The sequence below is a fragment of the Balaenoptera physalus genome, assembly GCF_965194825.1.
Source record: "Balaenoptera physalus genome assembly, chromosome: X".
Classification (NCBI taxonomy): domain Eukaryota; kingdom Metazoa; phylum Chordata; class Mammalia; order Artiodactyla; family Balaenopteridae; genus Balaenoptera; species Balaenoptera physalus.
This window is the reverse complement of record NC_138903.1, coordinates 89,925,758-89,953,211: the sequence shown is the minus strand read 5'-3', so window position 1 is coordinate 89,953,211 and position 27,454 is coordinate 89,925,758. Positions and strand designations below refer to the sequence as shown.

At 40.5% G+C, this 27,454-nt stretch overlaps 1 protein-coding gene and 1 long non-coding RNA gene across 2 annotated transcripts in view; both read left to right on the top strand.

The window, feature by feature from the left end:
• Positions 1-27,454, top strand: part of LOC309653277 — a 115,887-nt gene that overhangs the window by 22,532 nt on the left and 65,901 nt on the right. The gene's annotated exons all lie outside the window — the stretch shown is intronic.
• Positions 3,342-26,836, top strand: TAF7L (TATA-box binding protein associated factor 7 like). Its single transcript, XM_082447678.1, has 13 exons — positions 3,342-4,044; positions 7,170-7,237; positions 8,072-8,150; positions 9,477-9,610; positions 10,255-10,381; positions 10,621-10,676; positions 12,981-13,022; positions 13,813-13,957; positions 14,293-14,406; positions 14,836-15,057; positions 15,254-15,366; positions 16,675-16,734; positions 21,899-26,836. Exons 2-13 carry the CDS (start codon positions 7,172-7,174, stop codon positions 21,941-21,943), a joined length of 1,203 nt encoding a protein of 400 aa, XP_082303804.1. The 5' UTR covers positions 3,342-4,044; positions 7,170-7,171; the 3' UTR covers positions 21,944-26,836.

The following is a 27,454-nucleotide window of genomic DNA, read 5'->3' as shown; positions in this document are numbered from 1 at the left end:
AGACATACAGATGGCCAAGAAGCACATGAAAAGCTGCTCAACATCACTAATTATTAGAGAAATGCAAATCAAAACTGCAATGAGGTATCACCTCACACCAGTTAGAATGGGCATCATTAGAAAATCTACAAACAACAAATGCTGGAGAGGGTGTGGAGAAAACGGAACCCTCTTGCCCTGTTGGTGAGAATGTAAATTGATGCAGCCACTATGGAGAACAGTATGGAGGTTCCTTAAAAAAACTAAAACTAGAATTACCATATGATCCAACCATCTCACTAATGGGCATATACCCTGAGAAAATCATAATTCAAAAAGACACATGCAACCCCAGTGTTCATTGCAGCACTATTTAGAATAGCCAGGTCATGGAAGCAACCTAAATGCCCATCGACAGACGAATGGATGAAGAAGTTGTGGTACATATATACAATGGAATATTACTCAGCCATAAAAAGGAACGAAATTGGGTCATTTGTTGAGACGTGGATGAATCTAGAGACTGTCATACAGAGTGAAGTAAGGCAGAAAAAGAAAAACAAATATCGTATATTAATGCATATATGTGGAACCTAGAAAAATGGTACAGATGAACCGGTTTGCAGGGAAGAAATTGAGACACAGATGTAGAGAACAAACGTATGGACACCAAGGGGGGAAAGCCATGGGGGGGGTGGTGGTGGTGGTGTGATGAATTGGGCGATTGGGATTGACATGTATACACTGATTTGTATAAAATTGATAACTAATAAGAACCTGCTGTATAAAAAAGTAATTAAAATAAAATTCAAAAATTAAAAAAAACACAATGAAAATGATGGCTATATGTGTTCTGTGCAAGCTTCTTTGACAAGAGTGTTTCTTCAAGGAATGGATGTGATTGCTCTTTTGTAATGTTCTAGGGATTTGTTCAACAATACATCTAATAAAGATGAATACGAGTGCTAAAAAAAAAACCCACAGTGAGATACCACTACATACCCATTAGGATAGCTGTTGTTTTTAAAATATGGAAAATAGTAAGTGTTGGTGAGTAGGTGAGGATGTGGAGAAATTGGAACCTTGTGCATTGTTAGTGGGTTGTGAAATGGTGCAGCCACTATGGAAAACAGCTTGGTGGTTCCTCAAAATTTTAAACATAGATTTACCATATGATCCAGCAATTCAACTTCTAGGTATACAACCTGAACAATTGCAAGCAGGGGCTCAGATACTTGTACACCAATGTTCATAGCAGCATTATTCACAGTAGCCAAAGGTAGTAACATCCGAAATGTCCATTGGCAGATAAATGGATAAAGAAAATGTGGTATATCCGTACAATGAAATATTATTCAGCCTTTAAGAGGAATGAGCTCTGATGCATGCTACAACAGGGATGCACCTTGAGGATATTATGCTAAGTGAAAGAAGCCAGATACAGAAAGACAAATATTGCACAATTTCACTTATATGAGGTACCTGGAATAGGCAAATTCATAGACACAGAAAGTAGAAGTTACCAGGAGCTGGGGGGCGTGGGGGAATGGAGAATAACTGTACAACTGTTTAGGGGAAGTCTGAATATGTAGACATAGACACAGAGTTAAATAGAACTGAGCTTAAATTAAATATTGGCTCTGCCATTTACTAGATGTGTGACATGAGTCAAGATAACCTTTTAAAATCTCAGTTTACTCATCTGAAAAAAGCAAAAACAAAAACAAGAACAGGATCATAGTAACATCAAACTCACAAAGCAGTTGTGAGCATTAAATGAGATAATGCATGAAAAACACTTAGTAAAGAGCTTAGCACCTAATAAGTGCTTAATGATTATTAACCTTAGAACAGTTCCTGGCACATAACTCAAACTTCTTTTGAAGGAATACATGCAACTGCATATTTGCTATAATGATGAAATTGACTGAAGCCATAGTTAAGGGAGAGGGAGGAAGGCTTTGGAGGGGATGGGGGTTCAGAAGAACATATCAGAAAGACGGCAACATGACAGGACAAAACCCAGAAAAATATTCTGACAATATGACAGTATGTATATGACAGGTTTTTACCTGTACATCAGAGCTACTTCTTGGATCTGCTCTCCCCTACCAAGAGAAACCATAATTCGTGCCTTTTCCTTTTTTTCACTTTTCATTCCATTCTTCCTCAAGAAGGGGCTGGAAATCTGGCAGTAAAGGAAAAAATTACATATATGTATGTTTGTGCCTTAATTTTTGCCTCCTTTCATGATAGTCTTACCATATTTTAAGCATTTAATAAATATTTCAAATCAAGTCTGGCATATTAGATTATCAATTAACATTTGTTGGATGATTTAATTTATAAGTAAGCAGTTACTTACTATGCTCCCCTCCTTCACCCATAGGGATACTCCCTGTGACACTTCTGTCAGAGCACTATTTTTATTTATCTATTATTTATATCTGATTCTCTTCACAAAAACTTTTGAAGCAGTTTTCAGTGTTATTTACCACACCAGATAAAAATAATTAGGGATTGGGAGACAATGTGATGATTCAAAACAAGAGATCAACATATGCCAGTGAGGTTCACAGTTGTTAGAGGTGGGTTGCAAAATTGGTTCTGAGCTTCCTAGCAGCCATCAAAAGGAAAGTTAATTACATAATTCACATTGTCCAATGATTCAAAACACACAATTACTCGGGTATTTCAGTTATGAGAATAGAAATTTTCCTTTGAGTTATTATTATTTTTGATATAAATGCCATCAAGAATTTTCTACAGTACATGAAAAACGAGTTTCATTGGTCCATTTTGTATTATAATCTTCAACATACCTCACCACATTATGCTAAAGTAAAGATCAGTGGATGAATTCTCAAAGGGACGAAAAACGGTTTTGTCTCGGTCTGAAGCTCTGGCAATTTAGCTCCACTGAAGGGAAAAAAAAATATCACGTATCCAGAAGAAATGACTGTACAACAATTAGTCTTATAAAAATATTTATTCCTTACCATGAAGTTTAGATAAGTGAAGGCAACAGAGACTTCAAGTCTATAATCTCTAAGAGGTACCACTTAATGTCTCTAATATTACCCCTGTGTCTTTAAGAAGACCATTTTAGGAACGTTCTGGAAACTGTTAGGTCACATGACTAAATAGGAAGCCATTTTATTACCTCAGCGAGAGACCATGGAGCGCCCTAAGGGACGGCGCCGCGGTTCCTCAGGAAATGATTTAACACCAACTTCAACATCAGAAGTAACGAGCCTCCGATATTCCCGAACTGCCGTTGACGGTAGAGCTCAAACTGCCGGCGGTCTTGGCGTCCAAACTGCCATTTGTCTTGGCGCCCGAACTCCTGCCAACTATGGCGCCCAAGCTCATGCCGCCATCGGCAACCAGGCTGCTGCCAGAACCCCTCTGGAAAACTTACGAGAAGGGGAAGGTAAGTGGTTTTAAGATTTTTCCCGTAAGTTAAGGATCTGTGGGAGAAGCGAACTGCTAGAAGTTTATTTGAACCGTGATGCCCCTTTAAGAGAAATAAGTGGAGTATGCTGTATCTCTGTCCAAAAGACGTAAAATAGTGACTTTGTTTCGAAGGGATCAGCTAATTAGTTTGGGCGCGGATTCTAGTTATTTAATGGGTTTGCGCGGTGGTGTAGTTGTCACCAGGTGAGGTGACAACTACACCAAGGAACAAATCGGTCCAACCTAACAGATTTGCGGAGCAACCGATTCTGCCACTCCTTTTACAGTTATCACTGTGTGCTGGTAAAACTCCCGTGGCCGTCCCAAGGGTCGTTCCTGTGTAAAGGGTATTTGTTCTGAAGCCTTGCTCCGCGAGGTCCTTGAGCGGCCACAATCAGCACCCTTCGAGTCTACCGCCCGGGCATGTGGCGAGCTGGCCGCCGCCCCGAGGCCATCCGCCTATCCGCGGTGGCGGAAGCGTGGGGAGGGGTAGCGCGGGAGGCGCCTACTTGTCGCCACACAGTCCGCCCGGCGCCCGGAGTGCACTCGCTCCCTCTGGAACCACCCTGTACAGAGAGGCCGTCCCGGCGCGAGTCAGCTGAGGAGCGTGTGAGTCCGGCGGTCAGAGGGCTCTTGGCGCATCGTTGGCGCCAAGGGCTGCGCGCTGCTCTTCCCTTCCCAGCCCACCTGGGGTGGCGCGAAGGCTTAGGGCCCCTTGGCCTGGTAGGAGGTTTTCTAGGGAAATGGGATCAAAGCCTAGGGCTGCGGTCTTCCCTTGGGAGCTTAGTGCACCTGGAATAAGGAGGGAGTGGTCATTGCCTCCAAACTGCAGCTAGCGGCTATGAAATTGAGAAACTACCAGTTTAGTTTTGTGCTGACTTGTGCTGCTGGGAGCTTGCGGTCAGGCGCCCTCCATTTAGTTATAATTCTGATTCCAATTCTAATTCCGATGAAGTGAAATGGAGCTGGCTGGGTGGGGGCGGTGAATGGTGGAGAGCGGTCCTGTTAATTTAATTAGGTATCAAAGAGTGCTTGCTGGAAAAATGTGGATGGCTTTTCTTAAAAGAAATATGATGCAACCAGTTCATTGTATAAATGCAGATAGCAAATCTAAAAAATCATTAAAACTCATTTCTACCAGGGGTGTCTACCTTCTCTGAAATGGTTCCAGTTCTTACATTCTTTCTTTCATAAGAGAGGAGTTGCCAGAAAGGCACTGAAATGAACAAAATGCCTTAGTCTTAATTCTGCTGAGAAATCTAAAAGTTACTACTGATCTGATAAAATCTTGCTTAGCAGCTAGTTCTTCAAATCTGTATTTCTGCTCCCAACCTTAAATGTTTGTTACTCTTATGTTAGGCAATGTACCCAGTCCCAAGATTTTTTATTCAATTTACTTTATTTTAATTAACTTTCCCCCTTACCTTTACATTTAGTTTTTGTATTTGTGTGTGTGTGTGTGTGTGTGTGTGTGTATAACTGTATGAAGCAGGAAAAGGAGAGAAATGGCTATCACAAATAATCAGTCTGTCTCTTTTTCTCCCTTTCTCTTTTTCTCTCTCTCTCTCCTCCCCCCACCCCACCCCGCCCTCCCATCCTGGGTGTCTGATTTTTCACTCCTGATTTCTCTTGTGCTTTCTATGCCTTTCTGGTAGTTTCTGAAGTCAGCCTAAAGGACTGAAATCATAACTGATGAATGATTTACCTGTAATAGGGTCTCAGACTCACTTGTATGAGGTTTTGTTTGTTTGTTTTTCCTTTTCTCTATTTTAACTGGTAGTGCTAAATATTCTTTGTCCTCCCCCCACTTTTTCCAATTATTTTTATTGAAGTATAGTTGATGTACAATATTATATAAGTTACAGGTGTACAATACAGTGATTCACAATTTTAAAGGTTATGCTCTGTTTATTGTTATTATAAAATATTGGCTATATTCCCCATGTTGTATATCCTTGTAGCTTATTTTATACCTAATAGTTTGTACCTCTTAATCCTCTACCCCTACATTTCCCCTCTCCCTTCCCTCTCTCCACTGGTAACCACTAGTTTGTTCTGTATATCTGTGAGTCTGCTTCTTTTTTGTTATATTCACTTGTATGTGTTTTTAAAAAAGGTTCCAGTGCTTTTAAGTGAGATTCGAGTTCAAAACTCAGAACTCAATTAATGGTTTACAGAGTATTAGGAGCTATACATTATCTGGAGCTTTTCATCTAACTTAAATTATAAGATTTTATAACTTGGTGTATAGCATAGTGTCCTTAGAACATAAGAAAACTTTGTCAGTTTTCATATATGTACACTGCTTTTTTCCATTTATTTCTTTATTTGTTTATTTATTTATTTATTTATAGCTGCTCTGGGTCTTCACTGCTGCGCGCGGGCCTTCTTTTTAGTTACGGCCAGTGGGGACCACTCCTCGCTGCAGCGCGAAGTCCTCTCATTATGGTGGCCTCTCCTGTTGAGGAGCACAGGCTCCAGGTGCGTGGGCCTCAGTAGTTGTGGCTCGCGGGCTGTAGAGCGCAGGCTCAGTAGTTGTGGCACATGGGCTTAGTTGCTCCACGGCATGTGGGATCTTCCTGGACCAGGGCTTAAACCCACATCCTCCGCATTGGCAGGCAGATTCTTAACCACTGCACCACCAGCGAAGTGCCCTTTTTTCCATTTTTGAGAAAAAATTTCCTCAGAAGTAGTGTGGGCCCTAAAACTCAAAATGCAAGCCACTACAGATATATCCCTAATAGATGGAAAATAAGGTGAAAAAATGAAGATCAACTTGGAGATTATTCACTTTACAGAAGGTGCATTTTATATATATATGTGTGTATATGTATGTGTGTGTGCATATACATACATATATATATATATATATATATATATATATATATGTATGTATATATATGGATTCATCGTAGGATTCCTTCAAATGGCTTTTAGAGGTATTTCACATAAGTGGTGGTTGTGAGGATTAAGTGAAATAATAGACCTCAATGTAGAGCCTGGCACATGGAGTGCATGTAGTAAATGTTAGTGATGAATAAATCAAATTAGATTTTACGTTTTTTCATTATCATCCCTTCAGAAATGAGTCTATTCCATGAAGTTAGATGTACTTATATAGATAGCCCAGCCATAAGACTGGGACTCCTAACTTTTCCCCGAGGTAGCTTGGAGCTGTTGATGTTGGCTTTAGAGTCATAAAAAGCTGCCTGCTCTCACACAGACTGTTTAATTCCTACCATTTTATTGATCATTAAGGTGAAATACTGAAAATTAAGCTCTGTTTCCTTCAAATCATCATAGAGCATTTCTGCCAGTGGTTTTTTGGGTTGATTTTGGCCTTTGGTTGGCAGTCTTCTCTGCAGAGGTATGTAGCTTGCTTTCTTTGGTAGTCACCACTGTATTGATGAGTTAATCCTTTACCGGAGAGTCTAAGAATATCAAGAAGACTAAATCATGTGTAACAGCTCTTACTTCATTTGTTATCATGTAATTAGTATTAACGTTGGAAAATCTGCACATATGGGAGGGGAGATAAGGTGACTTTATAAATAATCAAGTTATGTCAAAAAAAAGTGTTTTGAAGCTGTACACACATCATTCCAGTAAGGGTTATCAGCAAGATATTGTATAATTTAACCAGTACTACCAGAAGTGGTCAGTAGAGGGACCAAGAGCAGTTTTTGGTAACTTTCTGTTGGTTTTGTTTTTGTTTTCGTGAATTCAAAAACAAGAGATGAGTAGAAGCCAGGATGAACCTCCTTGCGAACTTGAGGACCAGTTTATACTGCGTCTGCCTCTGGTAAGAAACCCTTGTATCTGAGGCCAAATATCTTCAGTGCATAAGTATTAGCTCTGCTTGTATTCTGTAGCATTTCTGTTTATTTAAGGTAGGCTATAAAAACCAAGAACATTTGTTTCCCAGGAGTTGTGTTCTATTTAGCAATCCTATCCTAGCGTGTACTCTTTTAAGCAGCATTTCTTTTGTCCTGCACATGCCACCTACTGTGTGGGTTGATTTCCTGGCAAACAGGTGGGACAATGATGGATTCAGTCACTCATCACAGATGCCAACAGCCTTGCTCACTGGACAGCCAAGAAAAGACTCTTCTAAAAGAGAGTTCCTTTCTGTCACCTCAAAAGGGGCAATGGAGGGGTTAGCACTGTCTCCTCAAATTCATCATCATGCAAGGCTGTTGAAGCTCATTTCAGCATTGTGTTAGGGTCTCTTCCCCTATTGATACCTATATTTAAGTATTATTTAGTCTAAGAAAGGTATATTAAGGATGGGCTTCAGAAAGGTATTTCCCCAATTAAGGTTAATTAATATAGCCAGTAAACTGCAGCTAAGCCTTCCGTTAGCAACTACAACTTGAAGGGTAACAGTGAGAAACAGGAATGTACAGCTAGGAGAAGGCATTATCTGTAGCTACTGAAAGACAACAATGAGATTAGAGTCAACCTCATCCTAACTTGACTTACCCAGTGCACAGTATCTCATGGTACATGGCATTGTTCCTAACGTTTGGGAAGTTTAAGGTTCTATTTAAGGGAGGACTGTCTCTGACATATCTGTTCTATTAGCTGCTAAGTAGACAATTCATCCTTCTGATTTTTCAATCTACCTCCTTTTTAGGAACATGCTTCTACTGTCAGGAAGATAGTACGTTCTGGAAGTGCTGCCATGAAGGATAAACTGAAAATTGACTTACTTTGTAAGTAGTTAATATCCATTCACCGTACATCGAACAGTAATTTATTAAGGGATTGCTATGTGCCAGGCACAATACTAGATACCAAGGATGTGACAAAGAATAGAATGTGGTCTCCGTCTTGATGGACTCAAAGAGAGGCTTCAGTCACTTCCATCTCTTCCTTTTAAGAGGAAAGGAAGTAGAACTTATACAACTTGAGGTAATTATCATGGTGTGTATAAGGAAGAACTTGGAGGTCAACTGTGGGATTTGCATACTGCTGATTGTCTCCTATATGAAACTTTTGTGATTTCTGACTGTCCAGGGGAATGACAGGTGGATGTACTAGTCTTTGTTTACAAAAGTGACATATCTTTATCTCTTTTAAATAATACTTATTAGATTTTTAAATACAGAGAAGTATGTGAAGAATAAAATTTTAAATGGCCCATAATCCCAGCACTCCGGTAGCCCTTATTGACACTTTAAAAAAAAGGAATACAAATGCATGGCTAGAAAATTCAAATAAAACAGAAAGGTTCAAAAGGAGAAGTGAAACTCTCCTTCACAGTGCCTCAACCTCAATGCCAAAGATAACTAATATTGGCCTTTTCTCCTTGTGTTTCCTTATAGACAAAACTTTTATGCATAATACCGACATATAAATAATCTCTCTATATTTTTAAAGATAATTTACACAAAAAGGATCATGTCAAACATAGTTCTGCATCTTTATTTTTTCACTTAATATTAGAAGATTACACTTGAATCCTTTTGTATCAAGAGACATTCATGTTTGAGACATCTGGGCAGGATTCAGAGTTGTCAGTATATGGCTGACTCTCTCTCTCTCTCTCTCTCTCTCTCTCTGGCTATTGTGTAGAATTTTATCTTTGTGAAACTAACTAGAGATTATAACTTGAGACTTATTAGTACTATTCTAGAATCAACCCTCCCCTTACCCAACCCTTTGAAAACACCCATGTACAATGACATGATCGAATGCTCCTAATGGTGTCCAAACGAATGGGTTTGAATGAATGGAGTTGGCCTTTCAAGATGAGAATGAAACAGTTACCACTTCATTCACTTTAGTTCACAACCATGACCAAGAAACTTAGCTACTTTTGATGGAATGACATAAACTAGAAAAAAAAGAGCTTCATATACTCTGCCTTCTTTGCTGTGGGAAGTTACTAATTGTGTACACAATTCTGGCATTGTGAGAAATAGTAAGTTTCAATGAAAGACTCATCTGTCCCCCATAAGTCTTCATTATTCAAACCCCAGGAGTCTTGAGAGTACATTGGGAAGATGTCAGCTTTAATCTTTTCTACTTCTGTTCAGCTGGTGGACGTGATGCAGTTGTTGGGGTTGAAGGTGTCTCACTACCTGCTAAGCTGGTTGATTTGCCTTGTGTTATTGAAAGCCTGAAAACTCTGGATAAAAAAACCTTTTTTAAAACGGCAGATATTTCCCAGGTATGGACAAGTTTTCTTAATCTACTCGCCCACACATCCTTCAAGGATTTCCTTTCTCCCTCCTTTTCTTTCTTTCAATTCTCCTTTCACCTGCTTGTCATTTCTAATTTCCAGCTCAATTGCACAGGAATACAATGTCATGTTCTGGTTTGGTGTTTGATCCATCACTTTTCACTACTTTATTTTATCCAAATAGCTTTCAGAGCCTCCTGTTTGCCATTTATAGTGCCTTTCATTATTTGAAAAATATGAGCATCTGGGATCTTTGTCTGAAATTCCTGTTAAAGCAGTGTGCTGTTAACTCTGGAGGTTTACATTGGTTCTTACTCATCATCTCTACTGTTGATTTTTTGTTTCCTTTATAAATCAAAATGCTAAGATATATCTTGTTTTCAACACATTCCTTCTGCAGTGGTAAGCACTGGAGCTAAAAAAACAACAACAACCTCAGAGTCCATATGCTGTGCTGCCGAGATAGAGAGAGAATGCATATGAGTGTATGTAATACTTGGTTTTCTGGAAATGCCAAGTAGCATTCTCCTTACCTTTGTGCTCCAGGATTTCTGGTGGTAAGAATGATCATCATCCATTACTAACCCAAGATTTGTGGCCACAGTCAACTTCTTTGTCTTTGTTAAATGCAGATGCTTGTGTGCACTGCTGATGGTGGTGTCCAGTCTCATCCTGAAGAACTGGTTACCTCTACTGATCATAAAGCAATCAGGAAAAGTGAAAAGGAGAGACAGAAAAAATATGTCTGGAAGCATGGCAGTAAGTCATCAGTCCCTTGCTCATTCTGTCTAACTACATTTATCTGCTGGACCCTAATTACTTGTGAGCCAGGGATCTGTTACCACACTTAGGTATTTGGTTCAGTAGGCATCCAGACACTCTTAAAGGAACGAGTCGTGTCATGAGCCAGTGGCTTAGAGCATGACCTTATCAAATTCAGATAGATACGTGACTACCATCAGTCATATATATATTTCACCATGTTGAATTTATTTTAGTTACTCCACCACTTAGGAATGTCAGGAAGAGAAGGTTCTGCAAAGCAACAAAAAAGGTTAGTGGTATGCTATTTCTGTGTCTACTGGTTGGATTGGAAGAGGATTATGAATGGGGGGGAAGGGAGACAGTCCGTTGGGTATTCATTTGTTCAGTCATTTATATGTCCAATAAACATTTGTTGAGTATGAGCAGTATGCCAGGCACTGTGTGCTAACAATTGGAAATATGTAACGAACAAAAACAGACTTGACCCTTGAAGTTATAAGGTAGTCACTTAGGGATCTAGATGTGTCATGAACTTGAAACTTCTGCTAACGCTTTTAAAAGTTTCCAACTGCAAAATCTTGTTTTAAAGTGAACCCATCCAGAACCTGAGAATTGGGAATTGTGGTTGTATTTCTAACCTTACCTCAGACTTGTAGAACCCTGGGCTAACTACAGGAGTACTATGCCTTGGCTTCTTTTTTAATTAAATTTTTTATTTTGAAATAATTGTAGATTTACACGCAGCTGTAAGCAATAGAAAAGAGATACTGTATACCCTTTACCCAGTTCTTCCCATTGTAACATTTGCAAAACTATAATACAATATCACAAATAGGAAACTGACATTGTTACTATTCACTAATCTTATTCAAATTGCTCCAGTTTTACTTACTCCTGTGTATGTGTGTGTGTGTGTTTAGTTCTATGCAATTTTATCCCATGTGTACGTTGGTGTATCCACCCACGCAGTCAAGATACTGAACAGTATTGTCACCACCAGGATCCCTCATCTTGCCCTTTTAAAGCCACACCCATCTCCTCCTCACCCCAAACCACCAGGCTCTAACCCCTGCTAATCACTAATTTGTTCTCCATCTCTATAATTTTGTTATTTTGAGAATGTGGTATAAATGGAATGATACAAAGTATAACACTTGAGACTGGCTTTTTTTTTTTCACTCAGATTAATTCCTTTAAGGTCCATGTGGATTGTTGCATGCATCAATAGTTCCTTCCTTTGTATTGCTGAGTGGTGTGCCCTGTTATGAATGTACCACAGTTTGCTTAATTGTTCACTCATAGAAGGACATCTTGGCTGTTTCCATTTTTTGACTATTATAAATAAAGCTGCCAGCAGGTTTTTGTGTGAACATAAGTATTCATTTCCTTGACATAGATGCCCAGGAGTGCAATTACTAGGTATGTTGCATGTTTAGTTTTATAAGAAACTACCCATAGTGTTTTCCAAGTGGCTGCACCATTTTACATTTGCCCCAGAAATGTACGTGTGATCCAATTTCTCTACATTTTCACCAGCATTAGGTGTTGTCACTATTTTTTATTTTAGCCATTCTGATAGATGTGTAGTGATCTCATTGTGGTATTAATTTGCATTTCCCTGATGGCTAAAGATGTTGAGCATCTTCTCATGTGCTTGTTTGCCATCTATATGTCCAGTTCAGTGAAATGTCTGTTCATGCCTTTTGCCCATTTTCTAAATGGATTGTTTTTATTGTTGAGTTTTGAGAGTTCTTTTTTATATTCCAAATACTAGTTTTCAGATATGTGGTTTGCAAATATTTTCTCCCAGTCTGTAACTTGTCTTTTTATGTTCTTCACGGGGTCTGTCAAAGAGCAAAAGTTTTTTGTTTGATGAAGTCCAATTTATTGATTTCTCCTTTTAAGGATCTTGTTTTTCATGTCAAGTATAAGAACTGTTTGCCTAGCCCAGATTCTGAAGACTTCTCCTAACTATCTTTTTAAAGTTTTACATTTAATTTAAGTCTGCAATCCATTTTTGAGTTAATTTTTGTAAAAGGTTTGAGGGTTAGTTCAAGGTTGTTCTTTTTTTTTTCCCCTTTGCATGTCCAATTGTTCCAGCACCATTTGTTAAAAAGGCAACCCTTTGTCCATTGTATTGCTTCTGCACCTTTGTAAAAAATAAGTTGGGCGTATTTGTGTGAGTTTTTTTTCTGGGTTCCATTAATCTGTGTTGATCACCGATTCCACAGTGTAGCTTTGTAATAAGCCTTGAAATCAGGAAGACTGATCTCACTTTATTTTTTATTCAAGATTGTTGTAGCCATTCTAGAGTCTGTAACTTTCCATATACATTTTAGAGTAAGTTTGTCTATGTCTGTAGAAAACCTTGTTGGAATTTTGATAGGAATTGCATTAAACCTATAGATCAATAGCTTTACTATGTTTAATCTATGAACATGGTTGCTTTGGCTTTATACTGTCAGTCAACAGCATTCATTGAGTGCCTACTAAATATAAAGCTACATTAAGAATGATTCTAGAACTCTTTAAGCTTTAGTAAAGTAGAACAATTATAATATAACTTCATTGTTTGTTGTGTTTTATTTCATAGGTCCCTGATTTCAAACAGATTGAAGAAGTCAGCTCTCCTGAGGTAGACGAATCGTAATATAACGTTATTGTTAACCTATGCTGTGTTTTATTTCACAGCTCTTTAATTTCAAACAAATCAAAAAACTCATAAAGATTACTTTCAAGCCTTCCTTCTCACCTGTAACCCCCGCTCCCATACACATACACTGAATTTGATTCACTGAAAAATGAATTCATTGTTTAATGTCTGACGACTCCTAGAGCAAAAGATACAATTTGATCAGTGACCCTGTGTATTTTAATCTGCTTCTTTTCTGTGATATTTATTTTTAAAAACCATTTCTTGGAAGCCAGGGTTCACTCTTACCAGCAGTTGTTTGCAATTACTTATTCCCCCTCAAAGTTCTAATTTCTATTTGTGGCATGATGAATTGGTTGCTGTGGAGATAATTGTCTAAAACTAGATTTAAGGGAGAATATGTGGCTAAGACCCAGTTTTTATAGGAAACTGTCTAATAATAAAGATGTGGAGAAGTGGAATCTGGGAATTTGGATCTTTAAACCAAATTACTTCCAAGTAACAAAAAAATTATAGTTCTTTGCCAGTGTGGGTCAGCGCAAATAATTAACAACTGAGGCTTAAGGGTCGTGCCTCTGAGGAGGTCTTTAATATAGAGTTGCAGATTGAAAAGATTAAATGTCTCAAGTAATTCGATTGGGAAAAAATAAGCTTACTGTATAAAAATATAGACCCTGATCAAAGTTTCCTTCATAAATAGCATTGTTTAAAGTAGAAATTTGATTGGATGTATCTTAAAGAGGCCTAATTATTTGAATTCATTTGTATGTAGGAAGAGGACATTTCTGCAAGACACAGGGTGTTAAGTGATGTTACTGGTATTCCTTCTCCAACTTTGGTTCAGCACATTGACTCTCCTGATGTGGAGAAGCAAGTGAAAAGACTGCTGTGCTCAGATACTGAAGCTGTCAGTGTCCGTATCCTTTTATACTAAATATTTTCTGTGTAGTCTGTTACACCCCAAATGCACTTGGTGACAAGCTCTCATTTCTGATATTTGTGTGCTGATGTTAATGTACAGAACTTATGATTTTTGGAAATGTTACTTTCTAGCTAGGAACAGTACATTCATGTAATAGAAATTATTTACTTGCATAATTCAGTATAAGGCACTTTTCTATACTAGGAATCCAGATACAAGTGGCCTGAAGTTGGACTAAGTTAAATAGCACTTTCAGCCAGAGAGCCTCTTCTTTTTCAAGTTTGCCTTCTGCTTTCTTTCTGCTTTTTCCTTGACTGCCTCTGCTTTCAGGATGGGAGGTCGTTGCTGAAGGTGAAACCGAGGAAATAGAAAGTCAAGGCTTCATTCCAGGCTTTGAGATAGCCTCAGAAATGAGTGGCTATAAGCAGCGTCATACCTCACCAGGTGCATTAATAAAGGCAAAGCAGGAGCTTCAGAGAGGGCAGGTGTTGACTGTGTGTAGGACCATTCTCCGTAAACTCACAGGCCAATCACAGAAAAAGGATGCTTTTGCCCTTCTCTCCTCGTATTGGTCCCACAAGTTTAGGGGTTTTAGATTGGGGTTCTAATATCCCATCCATCCCTGCTAGTCTAAATTCCTGTGGGCCCTTGGATTCTCTGAATATTTTGATCATTGAATACATGAATGAATGTTACAGTGTTTTGCCTTTCCTGTCCTTGTTTTATAAAGGGAATAATCTTCCTGTGAGAAAAATTATTTTTAAAATTCATTGGTTGCCCAGTAAACTTGAGGGGGAGTATAATTGCAGCTGGAGTGGGAGTCATTTGAAAAGCTTCAGATGGTTTCACCTTCCTTTTGCTTAAAACCCATAGAATATGGTGCATTTTGGGAGATGGTCAATGACTCTAGCAGTAACCGTGATGAAGTTGAGGGTGATAAGGAGGAAGATGAAGAGGGAGAGGATGACTATGATGATGAGGATGAAGACAAGAAAGAGGAGGAAGATCGTTATGAAGTGTATATGGAAAGTGAGCCACAGGCCAAGTTCATTGAATCTGGCCAGTATGAGGCAAAGGAGGGAACCAGCCCAATGGGTAAGTTAGGGAAAAACAAAGGGGTGGGACAGAGTGGGTGGCAGTACTAAAGACTGACTCTAAACACGTGTTAGTTGCAAAGTTAAGTTTGAGAAATTATTGCTCAGATGCGTAGTGGAGTTTTAGTTGATTTGGATCTTGGTCCACTAGTTTAGGCCATGTTTAGATACATGAAGTTTTTGTCTATCTCTGTTAGTCATGGACATTCAGAAGCAGACTCATTACATGGAGAAAAATCTCCAAGAGATTCAGCACAAAGCACAAAGACAGAAGGAGCTCATTATGAAAGTGGAAAACCTAATGCTCAAGGTAAATTCTTGTTGGCTGGTATAAATATATCCGGATATCTTACTTTCAAAATCCCATCTTTGTGTTTCCACTCATGTCATCTCTGTGCAGCATTCTGTTTCATTCATGAACCTGAACAACCTCTTAGGTACCCCTAATAAAAGATAGCCCTATTTCCTTTTACCTGAGTAATTTTGATCATCTTATATAAGCATTTTTGGGAGGGGTCCAGGAGACTTGAGATAATAATTGCCAATATTGAACATTTAACTATGTGAAAGGCATGTACAGAGCTAAGCATTTTACGTGTATTATCTCATTTCATCCTGACATCCCTGAAATATAGGTGCTGTCACTATTCCCGTTTTATAGATAAGAAGTTGAAATTCAAAGAGATTAAGTAACTTGCCAAGTACCACAGTAAGTGGTAGGGCACAGATTGAACCCTGTTGCTCTGTACCAAAATGTATTCATTACAATGAAAGAGAAACTAAATTAATTTAAAAATTTTATGATGCCTGCTTGAACAAAAATTAATATCATGCTTTATTTTTATTAATACACACTAATACATATTTTATTACTACACATATCAGCAAAAGGAAAATGTATGTTTAGGCCATGTTTGCTTCCCTTTTTATAGTGAGGGAAATTCTGAAGCATCTGGAGAATTCCTTGCCAGATTTCTTTTTCTGTAGAGCTGTTGTCATCAAAGGGGAGCAACTTGACACAGAACTATACTTATTTAGAGTGTTGTCCTTCAGAATAACCAAGTTAGATAATAGATGTGGACATACTTTGAAAGATACAGATATATGGTATTATGACTGTTGTCGTGTGCAGTACTAGTTAAGAATGGTAATATTCTGACCTAGTGCAGGGAAATAAAGGAGTCAGCACCAGATTCCAAGCCAGCTCTTTAAGTAGGTCACCACAGTCAAAGGATTTGTGCTAAACTAGAAAAAGGTAACATGAAGGCATTCTAATTCTTTGTTTTAGGGCAAGAAAAAAAAATGCCGTGTAGGGTGTATAAAATCAAATCAAATGGCCCTGCAGTTGGAGAGTGTAGTTTTTATACTCTAAATCCTTTTTAAAATGTGTTTTTATTGAAGTAGAGTTGATATACAATGTTGTGCCAATCTCTGCTGTGCAAAGTGACTCAGTTATACACATAGAGACATTCTTTTTCTAAATCCTTTTTTAAAAGTACTCTTTTGTTACGACTGACAGTTTTCTTACTTATCAAATTATTTGCCAAACTCTTTGTCTCTCTTGGTTCTCTTTTCCTTTGAGACTCAGCATTCATCTTTTATATAATTTGTTTTCCAGAGTCATTTACAGTCTGTGCTGGAGCAGCTTAAGCTACACGAAAAACAAAAAAATGAGCAGGTGAGAAGTGTGTTTTCACATCAACCAGAAAACATTTGATGCAAAGAACCCCAGCCCCCCCAATCTCATTTCTGGCTGTTCTTTTCACAGGAACAGTAGTGGCCAAATCTTGTAAATGAGGGTAGCAGGTTGGAACAAAGTCTTTGTGAAAATTCGTTCATTCAGCAGATATTGAATGTCTATTAAGTGGAAAGCACTGGATGTACACACAGTGTTGAATAAGACGACACATACAATACTTGTCCTCATGGAGCTAACAGTCTAGCAGGGAAGATCAACAGCAAACAAATTATCATACAAATATAAAGGTGCAAATCATAAAGAAGTGCTGTGAAGGAGAAAGAGTCAGTGGTGCTATCTGAATAGAGTCCTGAATTAAATTGGGGAGACCATAATCGGCCTTTCTAAGGAAATGATACTTAAGAGACCTGAAGGAAAAGTCCAGGCAAAAAGTGTATGGAGAGCTTCTTGGGTGGAGCGTATGCCAGGTCCCACATGGGAAAAGAGCTTGGCCTCTTTGAGAACCTCTGCAGTATTTAAAGCGAGGAAGAGAGTGACTTAACGTAAGGTTGGAGAAGTAGGCGGAGGCCATATTGTATGGTCCCTTGCAGTCCATGATAAGGAGGATGGGTTTTAGTCTTAAGTGCAATGGGGAGCCCTTGGAGAGCTTTAAGCAGGAGAGTCACATTTAATTTAGAAGTTTTTTTTTATATATATTTATTTAATTTATTTATTTTTAATTGCATTGGGTCTTCGTTGCTGCATGCGGGCTTTCTCTAGTTGAGGCGAGCAGGGGCTACTCTTCGTTGCGGTGCACGGGCTTCTCATTGCAGTGGCTTCTCTTGTTGCAGAGCACGGGCTCTAGGCGCGCGGGCTTCAGTAATTGTGGCACGTGGGCTCAGTAGTTGTGGCTTGCGGGCTCTAGAGCACAGGATCAGTAGTTGTGGTGCGCGGGCTTAGTTACTCCTTAGCATGTGGGATCTTCCCGGACCAGGGCTCGAACCCGTGTCCCCTGCATTGGCAGGCGGATTCTTAACCACTGCGCCACCAGGGAAGCCCCTAATTTAGAAGTTTTAAAGATCACTTTGATTATTATCTGGAGAATGGATTGTGAGAGGGCAGGACTAGTAGCAGGGAGGCCAGTTAGGAGGCTGTGGGGTCGTCTAATAAAAGGTGATGGTAACTTGAAATAAGGAGGTGGCAATGGAGATGGAAAGAATAAATATTTTTTCTTTTTTTATTGAAATATCGTTAATTTACAATGTTGTGTTAGTTTCAAGTGTACAGCAAAGTGATTCAGTTATATATATATGTATGTGTGTGTGTGTGTGTGTGTGTGTGTGTATTCTTTTTCAGATTCTTTTCCATTATAGGTTACTACAAGATATTGAGTATACTTCCCTGTGCTATACAGTTGGTCCATGTTGTTTATTTTTTATCTATTTTATATATAGTAGTGTATATATATTAATCCCAAACTCCTAATTTATCTCCCCTCCCCCCTCCTGCTATCCCCTTTGGTAACCATAAGTTTGTTTTCTATGTCTGTGAGTCTATTTCTGTTTTGTAAATAAGTTCATTTGTATCATTTTTTTAGATTCCATATGTAAGTGATATCATGATATTTGTTTTTCTCTGACTTACTGCACTTAATATGATAATCTCTAGGTCCATCCATGTTGCTGCAAATGGCATTATTTCATTTGGAAAGAATATATATATATTTAACTGCAACAAAAATGTTTTATAACGGCTTTATTGGGATATAATTCATATACCATACAATTCACCCATTTAAATTGTACAATTCAATGACTTTTAGTATATTCACAGAATTGTGCAACCATCACCACAATCAATTTTACATTTTTATCACCTGAAAAAGAAACCTGTACCCATTAGCAGTCATTTCCCGTTTCTTCTCACCCTCCCACTCACCACCCCCCCACCCAGTTCTAGGCAACCACTAATCTACTTTCTACTAGCCTACTTTGCCTATTCCGGTTATTTCATATAAAAAGGAAACATATACTACAAGGTCTGTTGTGTCTGGCTTCTTTCACTTGGCATAATGTTTTCAAGGTTAACCCATGTTGTGGAATGTATCAGTACTTTATTCCACTTTATGGCTGAATAATATTCCATTGTACAGATATACAACATTTTTGTTTATCCATTCATCCATCAGTCGACATTTGGGTGGTTTCCACTTTTTGGTTATCATGAATAATGCTGTTTTGAACATTTATATATGAGAGAATGTATTTTAAAGGTAGAATTGATGGGAATTGGGCCAATTACTGGGTGTTGAAGGAGAAAGGAGCGTTAAGGATGTATGCCAGATTTCTAACTTGAAAGACTATTATTTAAAGCCACAAGAGAGTGAGCAGAGTGAAAAGAAAAGAGGGCAGTGCGGGATAAATGAGGGTCAAGTAGCTGTATAGAAATGTATGCTGGTTCCAGCCCTATACTGTTGAGGATAGGGTAACAGTTTTAAGGAGACTGGAGGTCGTATTATGAGGATGGACTTAGCATGGGGCTTTTTTTCGGGGGGCCCGCGCCGCGCATCTTGCGGGAACCCGCACCTTCAGCAGTGAAAGTGCGGAGTCCTAACCACTGGACCGCCAGGGAATTCCCGAGCATAGAGCTCTTACGGTAGTGATGCCATCCCCCATGCTCATCCCCATACAAACAAGGCCAGGAGAATTCTTATGTTCTGTATATTCCCTTCCCCTCAGCACATCACTCATCCAAGTACTGCTTATAAACAGACACGTGAACAGTTAATGCCAGGATTGCCTTAGCACCCACTAAACATCTTTGTTTTCCTCCATGTAAGTAGTTAGTATTGGGGGAGTGCTATTTTCAACATAGAACTATAGCTGTAAACTTTATTCACTCAGAACCCTTTATGTTAGCTCATTTATTCAACATAGATTTATTGGGCACCTACTTAAAGCTAGGTTCCACAGGGAACTACAAAATGCTTATGACACAGTCTCTGCCTCCAGTTGGGGAGAAATACATGAGAGGGATAGGAATTTAGAGGAATGAGAGCTCACTTTTGTCCATGGAGATTAGGGGAAGCTTCATAGAGAGATGGTGTTTGGGGCCTTAAGAGGTGGGTAAGGTTCTAATAAAGAGATAGAGAAATGAAGGCATTCTGTATAGAAAGTAGCATTCACAATGGCTCAGAGGTGGTGATGCCAGGCTTAAGAGTTTAGATTTTTGGTGTAGGTCATAATAAGCCCTAAAAGCTTTTTCACCTGGGGAGTAACTCAGGAAATTTTCTCTGCCAGCAGTATATAGGAGAAATTGGAGGGGGGAAATACTAGAGGAAGATGCAAGTGATAGAAGGAATCAGAACTTAAAAATTGATTGGATTTCCAGGACAAAAAGGGAACAAAGAGTAGTGCAGAGCCTGGGTGACTGGAAAATGGTGAGCCACTAACAGGAATGAAGACAACTTGAAGAGGATTCTTGGAGGGTGGGGGATGGAGAAGATGATGAGTTGAGTTGGAAGCACTTTTTTTTTTATTTTATTTACTTATTTATTCATTTATTTTTGGCTGTGTTGGGTCTTCGTTTCTGTGCGAGGGCTTTCTCTAGTTGCGGCAAGCGGGGGCCACTCTTCATCGCGGTGTGCGGGCCTCTCACTATAGCGGCCTCTCTTGTTGCGGAGCACAGGCTCCAGACGCACAGGCTCAGTAGTTGTGGCTCACGGGCCTAGTCGCTCCGCGGCATGTGGGATCTTCCCAGACCAGGGCTCGAACCCGTGTCTCCTGCATTGGCAGGCAGATTCTCAACCACTGCGCCACCAGGGAAGCCCGGAAGCACTTTTTAAAATGGGAGATCGGAGAGTGCCTCATGCATAGAAATGATCATTGAAGCTGTGGGGATAGATGAGTTAGCCAGGTTGACTGTTCAGCAAGAAGTCTGAACCTAAGGATAAACCTCCCTTTAGGAGGTGGTGGGAGGAGAAAGCACCCGTAAAGGAGAAAGAACTGGAGAAGTCAGTGGTCGTAATCGTGGTCAGCATCTTAGTGAAAAGATGCTCGCAATTACTACAGCTAGCAATTACAGCAGTTTGGTAGCTCATGTCCAGCACAGGATCATTTTGTAATGCTCCATTCCTGTCATTCCACAAAATGAAAATCCACACTGATATGGGGCGAGCTAAATTGAATAATACTCAGAAACAATCTTTGTCTCAAAGACAGTATACTTGAGTGTTATTGGTCACTTTGCCATTTCAAGTAAATAAAAAAAATTAACTCTTACATCACAAAATGTTCAGAGCTTCTGACTTAGAAAGCATCAGGGTAAGTAGAACGTCATCAGACTCGTCATTGGTTAGGACTCTGAGCCAGTTTTCAAGGGTCTCATAACATGGCAGGAAGCAGCAGCTAAGACTCGGTTTAAGACACGGTGCGGGGCTTCCCTGGTGGCGCAGTGGTTGAGAGTCCGCCTGCCAATGCAGGGGACACGGGTTCGAGCCCTGGTCCGGGAAGATCCCACGTGCCGCGGAGCAACTAAGCCCGTGTGCTACAACTGCTGAGCCTGCGCGTCTGGAGCCTGTGCTCCGCAACAAGAGAGGCTGCGACGGTGAGAGGCCCGTGCACGGTGATGAAGAGTGGCCCCCGCTTGCCACAACTAGAGAAAGCCCTCGCGCAGAAACGAAGACCCAACACAGCCATAAATAAATAAATAAACAAATACTTAAAAAAAAAAAGAAAGAAGGAAAAAAAACTTTAAAAAAAAAAGACACGGTACGTTCAGTGGGGCAAGAGGCTATCACAACTGCCTTATCTTCTGAGTTTTAGACTATGGCTACAGTGGTCCCACCTCCTTTGTCCCTACAGTGAGCTGTGACCTCTGTACACTCTTCCCAAAAGTACAAATTCTTAACAGCAAGCATATTTAATTTCTTTAGTATATTCAGTTTTGAAGCTTCCTTTTATAAGTTTGGCATGATAAAGGACAGCATCATTGTGTTTGCGTTCTTGACTGTGGCACTGTTTTTTGGAACATTGTAAGACTAAGATAACCTTATAAATGCCAAATTACAGTCTTTCTTTTTGGTTTATATAAGTAAATTCTAGATCAAGTAACGGAACTTAAGATTTCAGATTAATTTTTCGTGTTTTTCTGCCTCTCCCTACAGGTCATTTCTCTACAGGAAAAACTGAACTATTTTCTGAAGGATTGAGGAGAGCCTTCAGCCTGGCATACAAACCTTGGCTTCACCATCCATATTGAAGACTAGATAAAATTGTGCCTGTTTCTTCTCCTTTCATTGCCTTATGTTGCATCATTTGTATTTGTTTCTCTGAACGATTTTTTTTTTTTGCTAGTTATATTCAAAGTTTGTAGCCATGTAGAAAGGGACAAAGTATAAAAAAGTAGTAGACCTGAAGACCCAAATCAACTATGGGACTTTGCTTCTCTTTATCAGTTTGAGAATTAAGTTGTTTCTTTTATGGTGTCTCAGATGATTCAGCCATGCTTGCCAAAGGCAGACAGTCTAACCTGAAGGCTATACAGCTGGTTTGCATAGATTTTTAGCTTTTTCTTCTTCTGTTTGTTTCAAATATTTCCTAAAACATAGAGTCAAACCATTTCTACCAAGGGCTAGAACCTGCCACAGTGATTAAGTGCCTATCTGGCAGCAGTTGATACTAGGTTGTATCCTGTCTCTGTTCAGGCATTAAAGGCTGCTTTCCGGCTCAGGGATGATTTCTTGCTGCTGCTATCTTTGTTCTGTTCTTAATGGTTTTAGGATTGTGTCTGGTTGTTATTTGGCAGCTATGGGACTAGTTAGAGCAGAGGTGAAATTCTGAGTTGTTATCCTTATTCTGAGCCTCTTCTTCCTAACCCCCATCGGAAAAGGTTAGGAAAAAAACAGATACCTGTGGGAGCTCCCTGGTTGCCTAGTGGTTAGGATTCCAGGCTTTCACTGCCATGGCCTGGGTTCAATCCCTCGTCTGGGAACTCCCATAAGCCTCGTGGCCAAAAAAAAAAAAAAAAAACGAACAAAAAACAGATACTTGTATTGCCTGTGAAAACTTCCTTAAAAACCCTGGGCCAGTTTGGTGATTTTTAGCTATGTTAAGATTTTCTAGTCTGTATTCTTTAAGCAATAAATAAATTCCTTAAGTGGATTACTGTCACTTTATTAAACAGCTCCCATGATAAGTACATTCATATCCAAAAGGAAACTGGTGAGACAAGCAATAAATTCTGCAGTTAGGAAACGAAAGAAGATGCTGTCAGCACTGGGACATCCTTCTAAAGAGCTCTTAGGATAACTCCTAATGAACTATGCAGATCATCTCATATTCACCATACATCATTGGGATTTTGAGAGAAGGTACAGAGAAGTAACAAAAATGGCAGCTCCAATATTTGCACTGAATTATGTTGTAGTGGAAGGAACACAAGATTGGAATCCTGGCTCTGCTACCTACCTTGGGCAAGTCCCTACACCTCTTAGAGCCTCTATGTCCTTATTTGGAAATCAAGGGTGATAATGCTTATCACCAAGAGACATCTGAAGGTTTTCTGGAACTAGCCCAGCTAGACCCAGGTCTGGTCCCAATTGATGAAGTCGGTGCCACTCTAGGAAGTGAACCCGCAAGATTTCTCTGCCACTTTTAGTGCTCTCATTCCAAGTTGAAGGTAATAAGCCAAGGGCAGAGAAGGGGAAATCAGTATGCATGGGCAGGGCCTATGGAGAAGGGATGAAGACAGAAGGAATGCTGGGGACAAATGCAGGGAAGAAGTGTGTCTGAGGGAGAGAGACATGGACAAACAAAATGAAGCCAAGATTAGGAGAAAAGTTAGAGGATAGCTTGAAAACCAAGATGATTTTTTTTTAAGTTTTTTTTTTTCCAGAAACCCAGAATTTAAAAGATGAGAAGAAAGAATAGGGAAAAGGAATTGTCAGAGGCAGAAGGTGGGGGAAGAGGCAGGGTTTGAAAAGAAGATAGACCTTTCCAGATGAAGGATGGCATAGGACTGTGGCAAAAACATAAAAAGTACCCTGGGGACGTGGCTGGAGAGACTGAGGCCGGAGAGAGTGGCACATAGACCACAGGTGGCATCCAGGGGTGAGAGAAGTAGAGGAGCCCTAGTCCAGCCTCTGTCCAATACTGTAGCCCAAGAGCAGCCAGAGCTCTGCTGAGAGGCAGTGGGGAAGGGAAGACAACGGGAAGGAGCAAATTTGTGTATCTGTGGTGCCCTTCTGTTCCCTCTACTACCACGTCTTGTAACCCTGGGTAACTGCTTCACCACTGCCCTCCAGTCACCTAAGGCTTATTGCCGCCCTGACTCCCTCCCTCCCCCCAGCACACACACGTAATATATCATGAAGGTTTCCTTTTCTATAGCACAGTGATTGAGACTTAGGCATGTTACAGAACTGCACTGTCCAATATGGTATCCACTAGCCATGTGTGACTTTTGAGCCCTTGACATATGGCTAGGCCAAATTGAGGTGTGTCTTTCCACATAGGCAAGGCTCAACTGCAGGTGGCCCCAGGCCTTGGCAGAATGCCCTGTGATCCTCCTGGAACCTGGGAAGATGGGCAATCTCACGAGGATTTGAGACAAGACCATTTCTCACTCACCTCCCTGTTTTGAGGGAGGCTGTCATGGGGCAGTTTCTCATCTGCCTCCCTCATTCTGGTGAGCATGAGACTTTCTGCCTGCCTCTCCACTCCACTGCCCTTGCCCCAAAGGGTCCAGCTGCAGGCCATAGAGCTGCTTAGCAGCGGTGTGGAGTTGGTACTCAGCAACATGGTGTCCTGCCATTCATGTTGCATGTCATCTGGCCCCTTTTGTTTCAGTGTCATCCTGTGCAACAGCGACACGGAACGGATCCCATTGCTGGTCTTGCTTTTGCTGTCTCTAAGTAATAAAGTGCCTGGATGTATGTGGGTTTCCTGTTCTTTTTTACCAGTTGAATCTGTCAGCTTACTTGACAATTTCTAAGACTTAGTAAAAAAAGAAAGAATATAAAATATCTCAATAATGGTTTTATACTGATTACATGTTGAAATGATAATACTTTGCATATATTGGGTAAAACGAAATATTAGTAAAATTAATCTCACCTGTTTATTTTTACCTTTTTAATATGGCCGCTAGAAAATTTTAAATTGCATATGTGACTCACATTATATTTCTGTTGGACAGGGATGTTATAGATCAGTGAAGAAAGAAAAATTGGTGGTGGGGAGGAGGGACTGACAGGGTTTTATTTTGCCAGAAAATGGCATTAAAAAAAAAAAACTATCGCCACCAATTCACAGGGACATTTTAACACACCCCCCCCCCAAATATATAACCATATTCTCAGAATAAAGGATAGATTTTTAAATTGAATATATGTAACTTTATGGAAACTCACTGCATTGTCCAGATTTTTCTCTTAATGCTTTAGGCTGGTGAAAAATTCCTCAGATTGATGAGGATGGTGTTGAAGAACCATTGCTATAAAGAGCTCATCCCATGAGCTGATAACTAGCTAATTTGTGTGGGGCTTTGAGAGGCGACCAGTCCAGGTAACAGTGGTGGATGGGGCTAGTGGGGGTGTCTTCTTGTCCTGTAGGTGTTGGACTCTTCTGGTGGCCTATGTTTTGCAGTGTTCCTGTGGCTTCTTGGCCCCACCCTCTTCTCTCACACCCAAATAAGGTAAAGATGTGGAGTGTCAGAGTCAAAGAGTGTAACCAGAGGAACCAAAGTAAACAAATACGAATTTATTCTTTTCAAAGCAGAATTTAAGGGAAAGGGGAAAAGCACCACAGTGAGTGGCAAAGTTAACTAATTTGTCCCCAGCCCCGCCCCTTCATCCCAAACTTTTCTAGACTTGTGCGCCACCCTTGCCACTTCCCCAAATCCCATCCTTGTGACCAGTCCTTGCAGCCAGCGAGCAGCATCGCAGGCTTCGGTCTGGCCTCAAGGCTGCCCTGGGGACAGCAAGGACATTGGGCAGGTGACCCCCCAAATGCGGCAGCTGGGGGAGGAGATGGAGGCTGGGAGCTGAGCCCTGGCCTTGAGCCTTTCCCTCTCCCACAGTCATTGGTGTTTAAAGAACAAGAAGGAGCTGAAGTATTCCTTTGTTCTCAGGGCCAGATTTTGGCAGGAAGGCCCAGAGACAGAGTTGCCCAGCTGAGCAGGTGAGTCTCCACAGCCCTAGGGCAGGGCCCCCACTTTCTCCTCCAGGACTGTTCATCTTAAGGTAGCTACTTTCTTAGCTATCTGTCACCCATGTCAAGGGAACTTTGATGAGAGTCTTGGCCTGAAATGGTCTCAGAGGCCGTGAGTCTGCCATTGAGAATGCCTCTTCAAGGAATGCTCTAGCCCAAAGCTGACTATGGAGCCCAGATCCCAAACACACACCTCAAGCATCATGGGTATTCATTAAAATTCATTGGGAAGGAAACCATCTCCCAGGATTTGCCTCTGCTTGGCCTCAGGGTTTCGCATTACCATGGCCTGCCAGCCCAGCTCCTAAAGTACAACAAACTCAAACAGGTTTCTCTACAAGGAAATATCTCCAAACTTTGGGCCTGGAAGGAAATGGGCATTTGAAGGGCTTTCCATTCTGGAGGGAAGGGTGCGTATCCTCCTGGGTAGGACCCTCTCTAGGGAACCATACAACAAACAGCCTGATGTCCTCCAGCCAGTCAGCCTTCCTTAATAATTTCCCAATCAACCTGTGTGGGAAGCATGCAGTCTTAGCCGGAGGTAACTCCTGGAGGAGACAGTATGTCTCTCACAAAAAGCAAAGCCCTTACCCTTGACTTGGAATGCACTCTTTTTCCCAGGCCTGAGGAATGTAAAAGAGATTAGCAAAGCTATCTCAAGCCAGGAGACCTCAGGGAACTGAGAGTCCTGGTTGTTCCTTATGGCTGGGGGCTGTGTGTGTGCCCGGTTAAGGGAAGATAATGTTCAAGGATAGTTGTTGTAAACTTGTTGACGTCCATGGTGGTGACTGAACTGAGACGATAAGCAATTCTATGGGTTCATTGTCTAATAATGAGTTCCTCTTCTGTCTATATATGATTCAGTAAATTCTAAATAAAGTGCCTTGCAACCATCAGTTGTCTTGGCCCTTCTGACCCCATACTCATGGTGCTATTCAGTCCCTTACCCCTCTCTGTCGGGACCTGGAAGACCCCCTGCGGTGGCTGGACCGTCACAACCTGACTCCACTCTGCTCTCACTAGAAGCAGAGGCACCTTCATAATGGTTTTTTGGCCTCTACCAGATTCTGTCGAGAATACATTACCTATCAATCCTAACTGTTCCCCGATACTATTTGACAACAACTGCAGCAAACACATTCCTTATCACTGATGCTAATCCCACAAGCCAGGGGTTTTCATTAGGTTGCCTACCCAGCAACTCCCTTCACCACCCTTCCAGTACGGGGCCAAAAACTACGCAGCATCACACACAATACCTCTAGGAGACAAGATACACGACAGATGCTTAACAACATGCAACACATCTCAGTAAATCCCACCTTAATTTGAATTCACAGTGCCCAAAGACCCGTTTACCTCACTGCGGGAAAACTGCCCACACATGCTGCAGTGACTATCACTGGACCCTCAAGCGATATACTCACCTCGGGCATCAAGGTAAACCCAGGACCACTAAGTGTCATTGACCCCATTACTGAGAATTCAACTCTTGACTTGCTGCTTCAGTC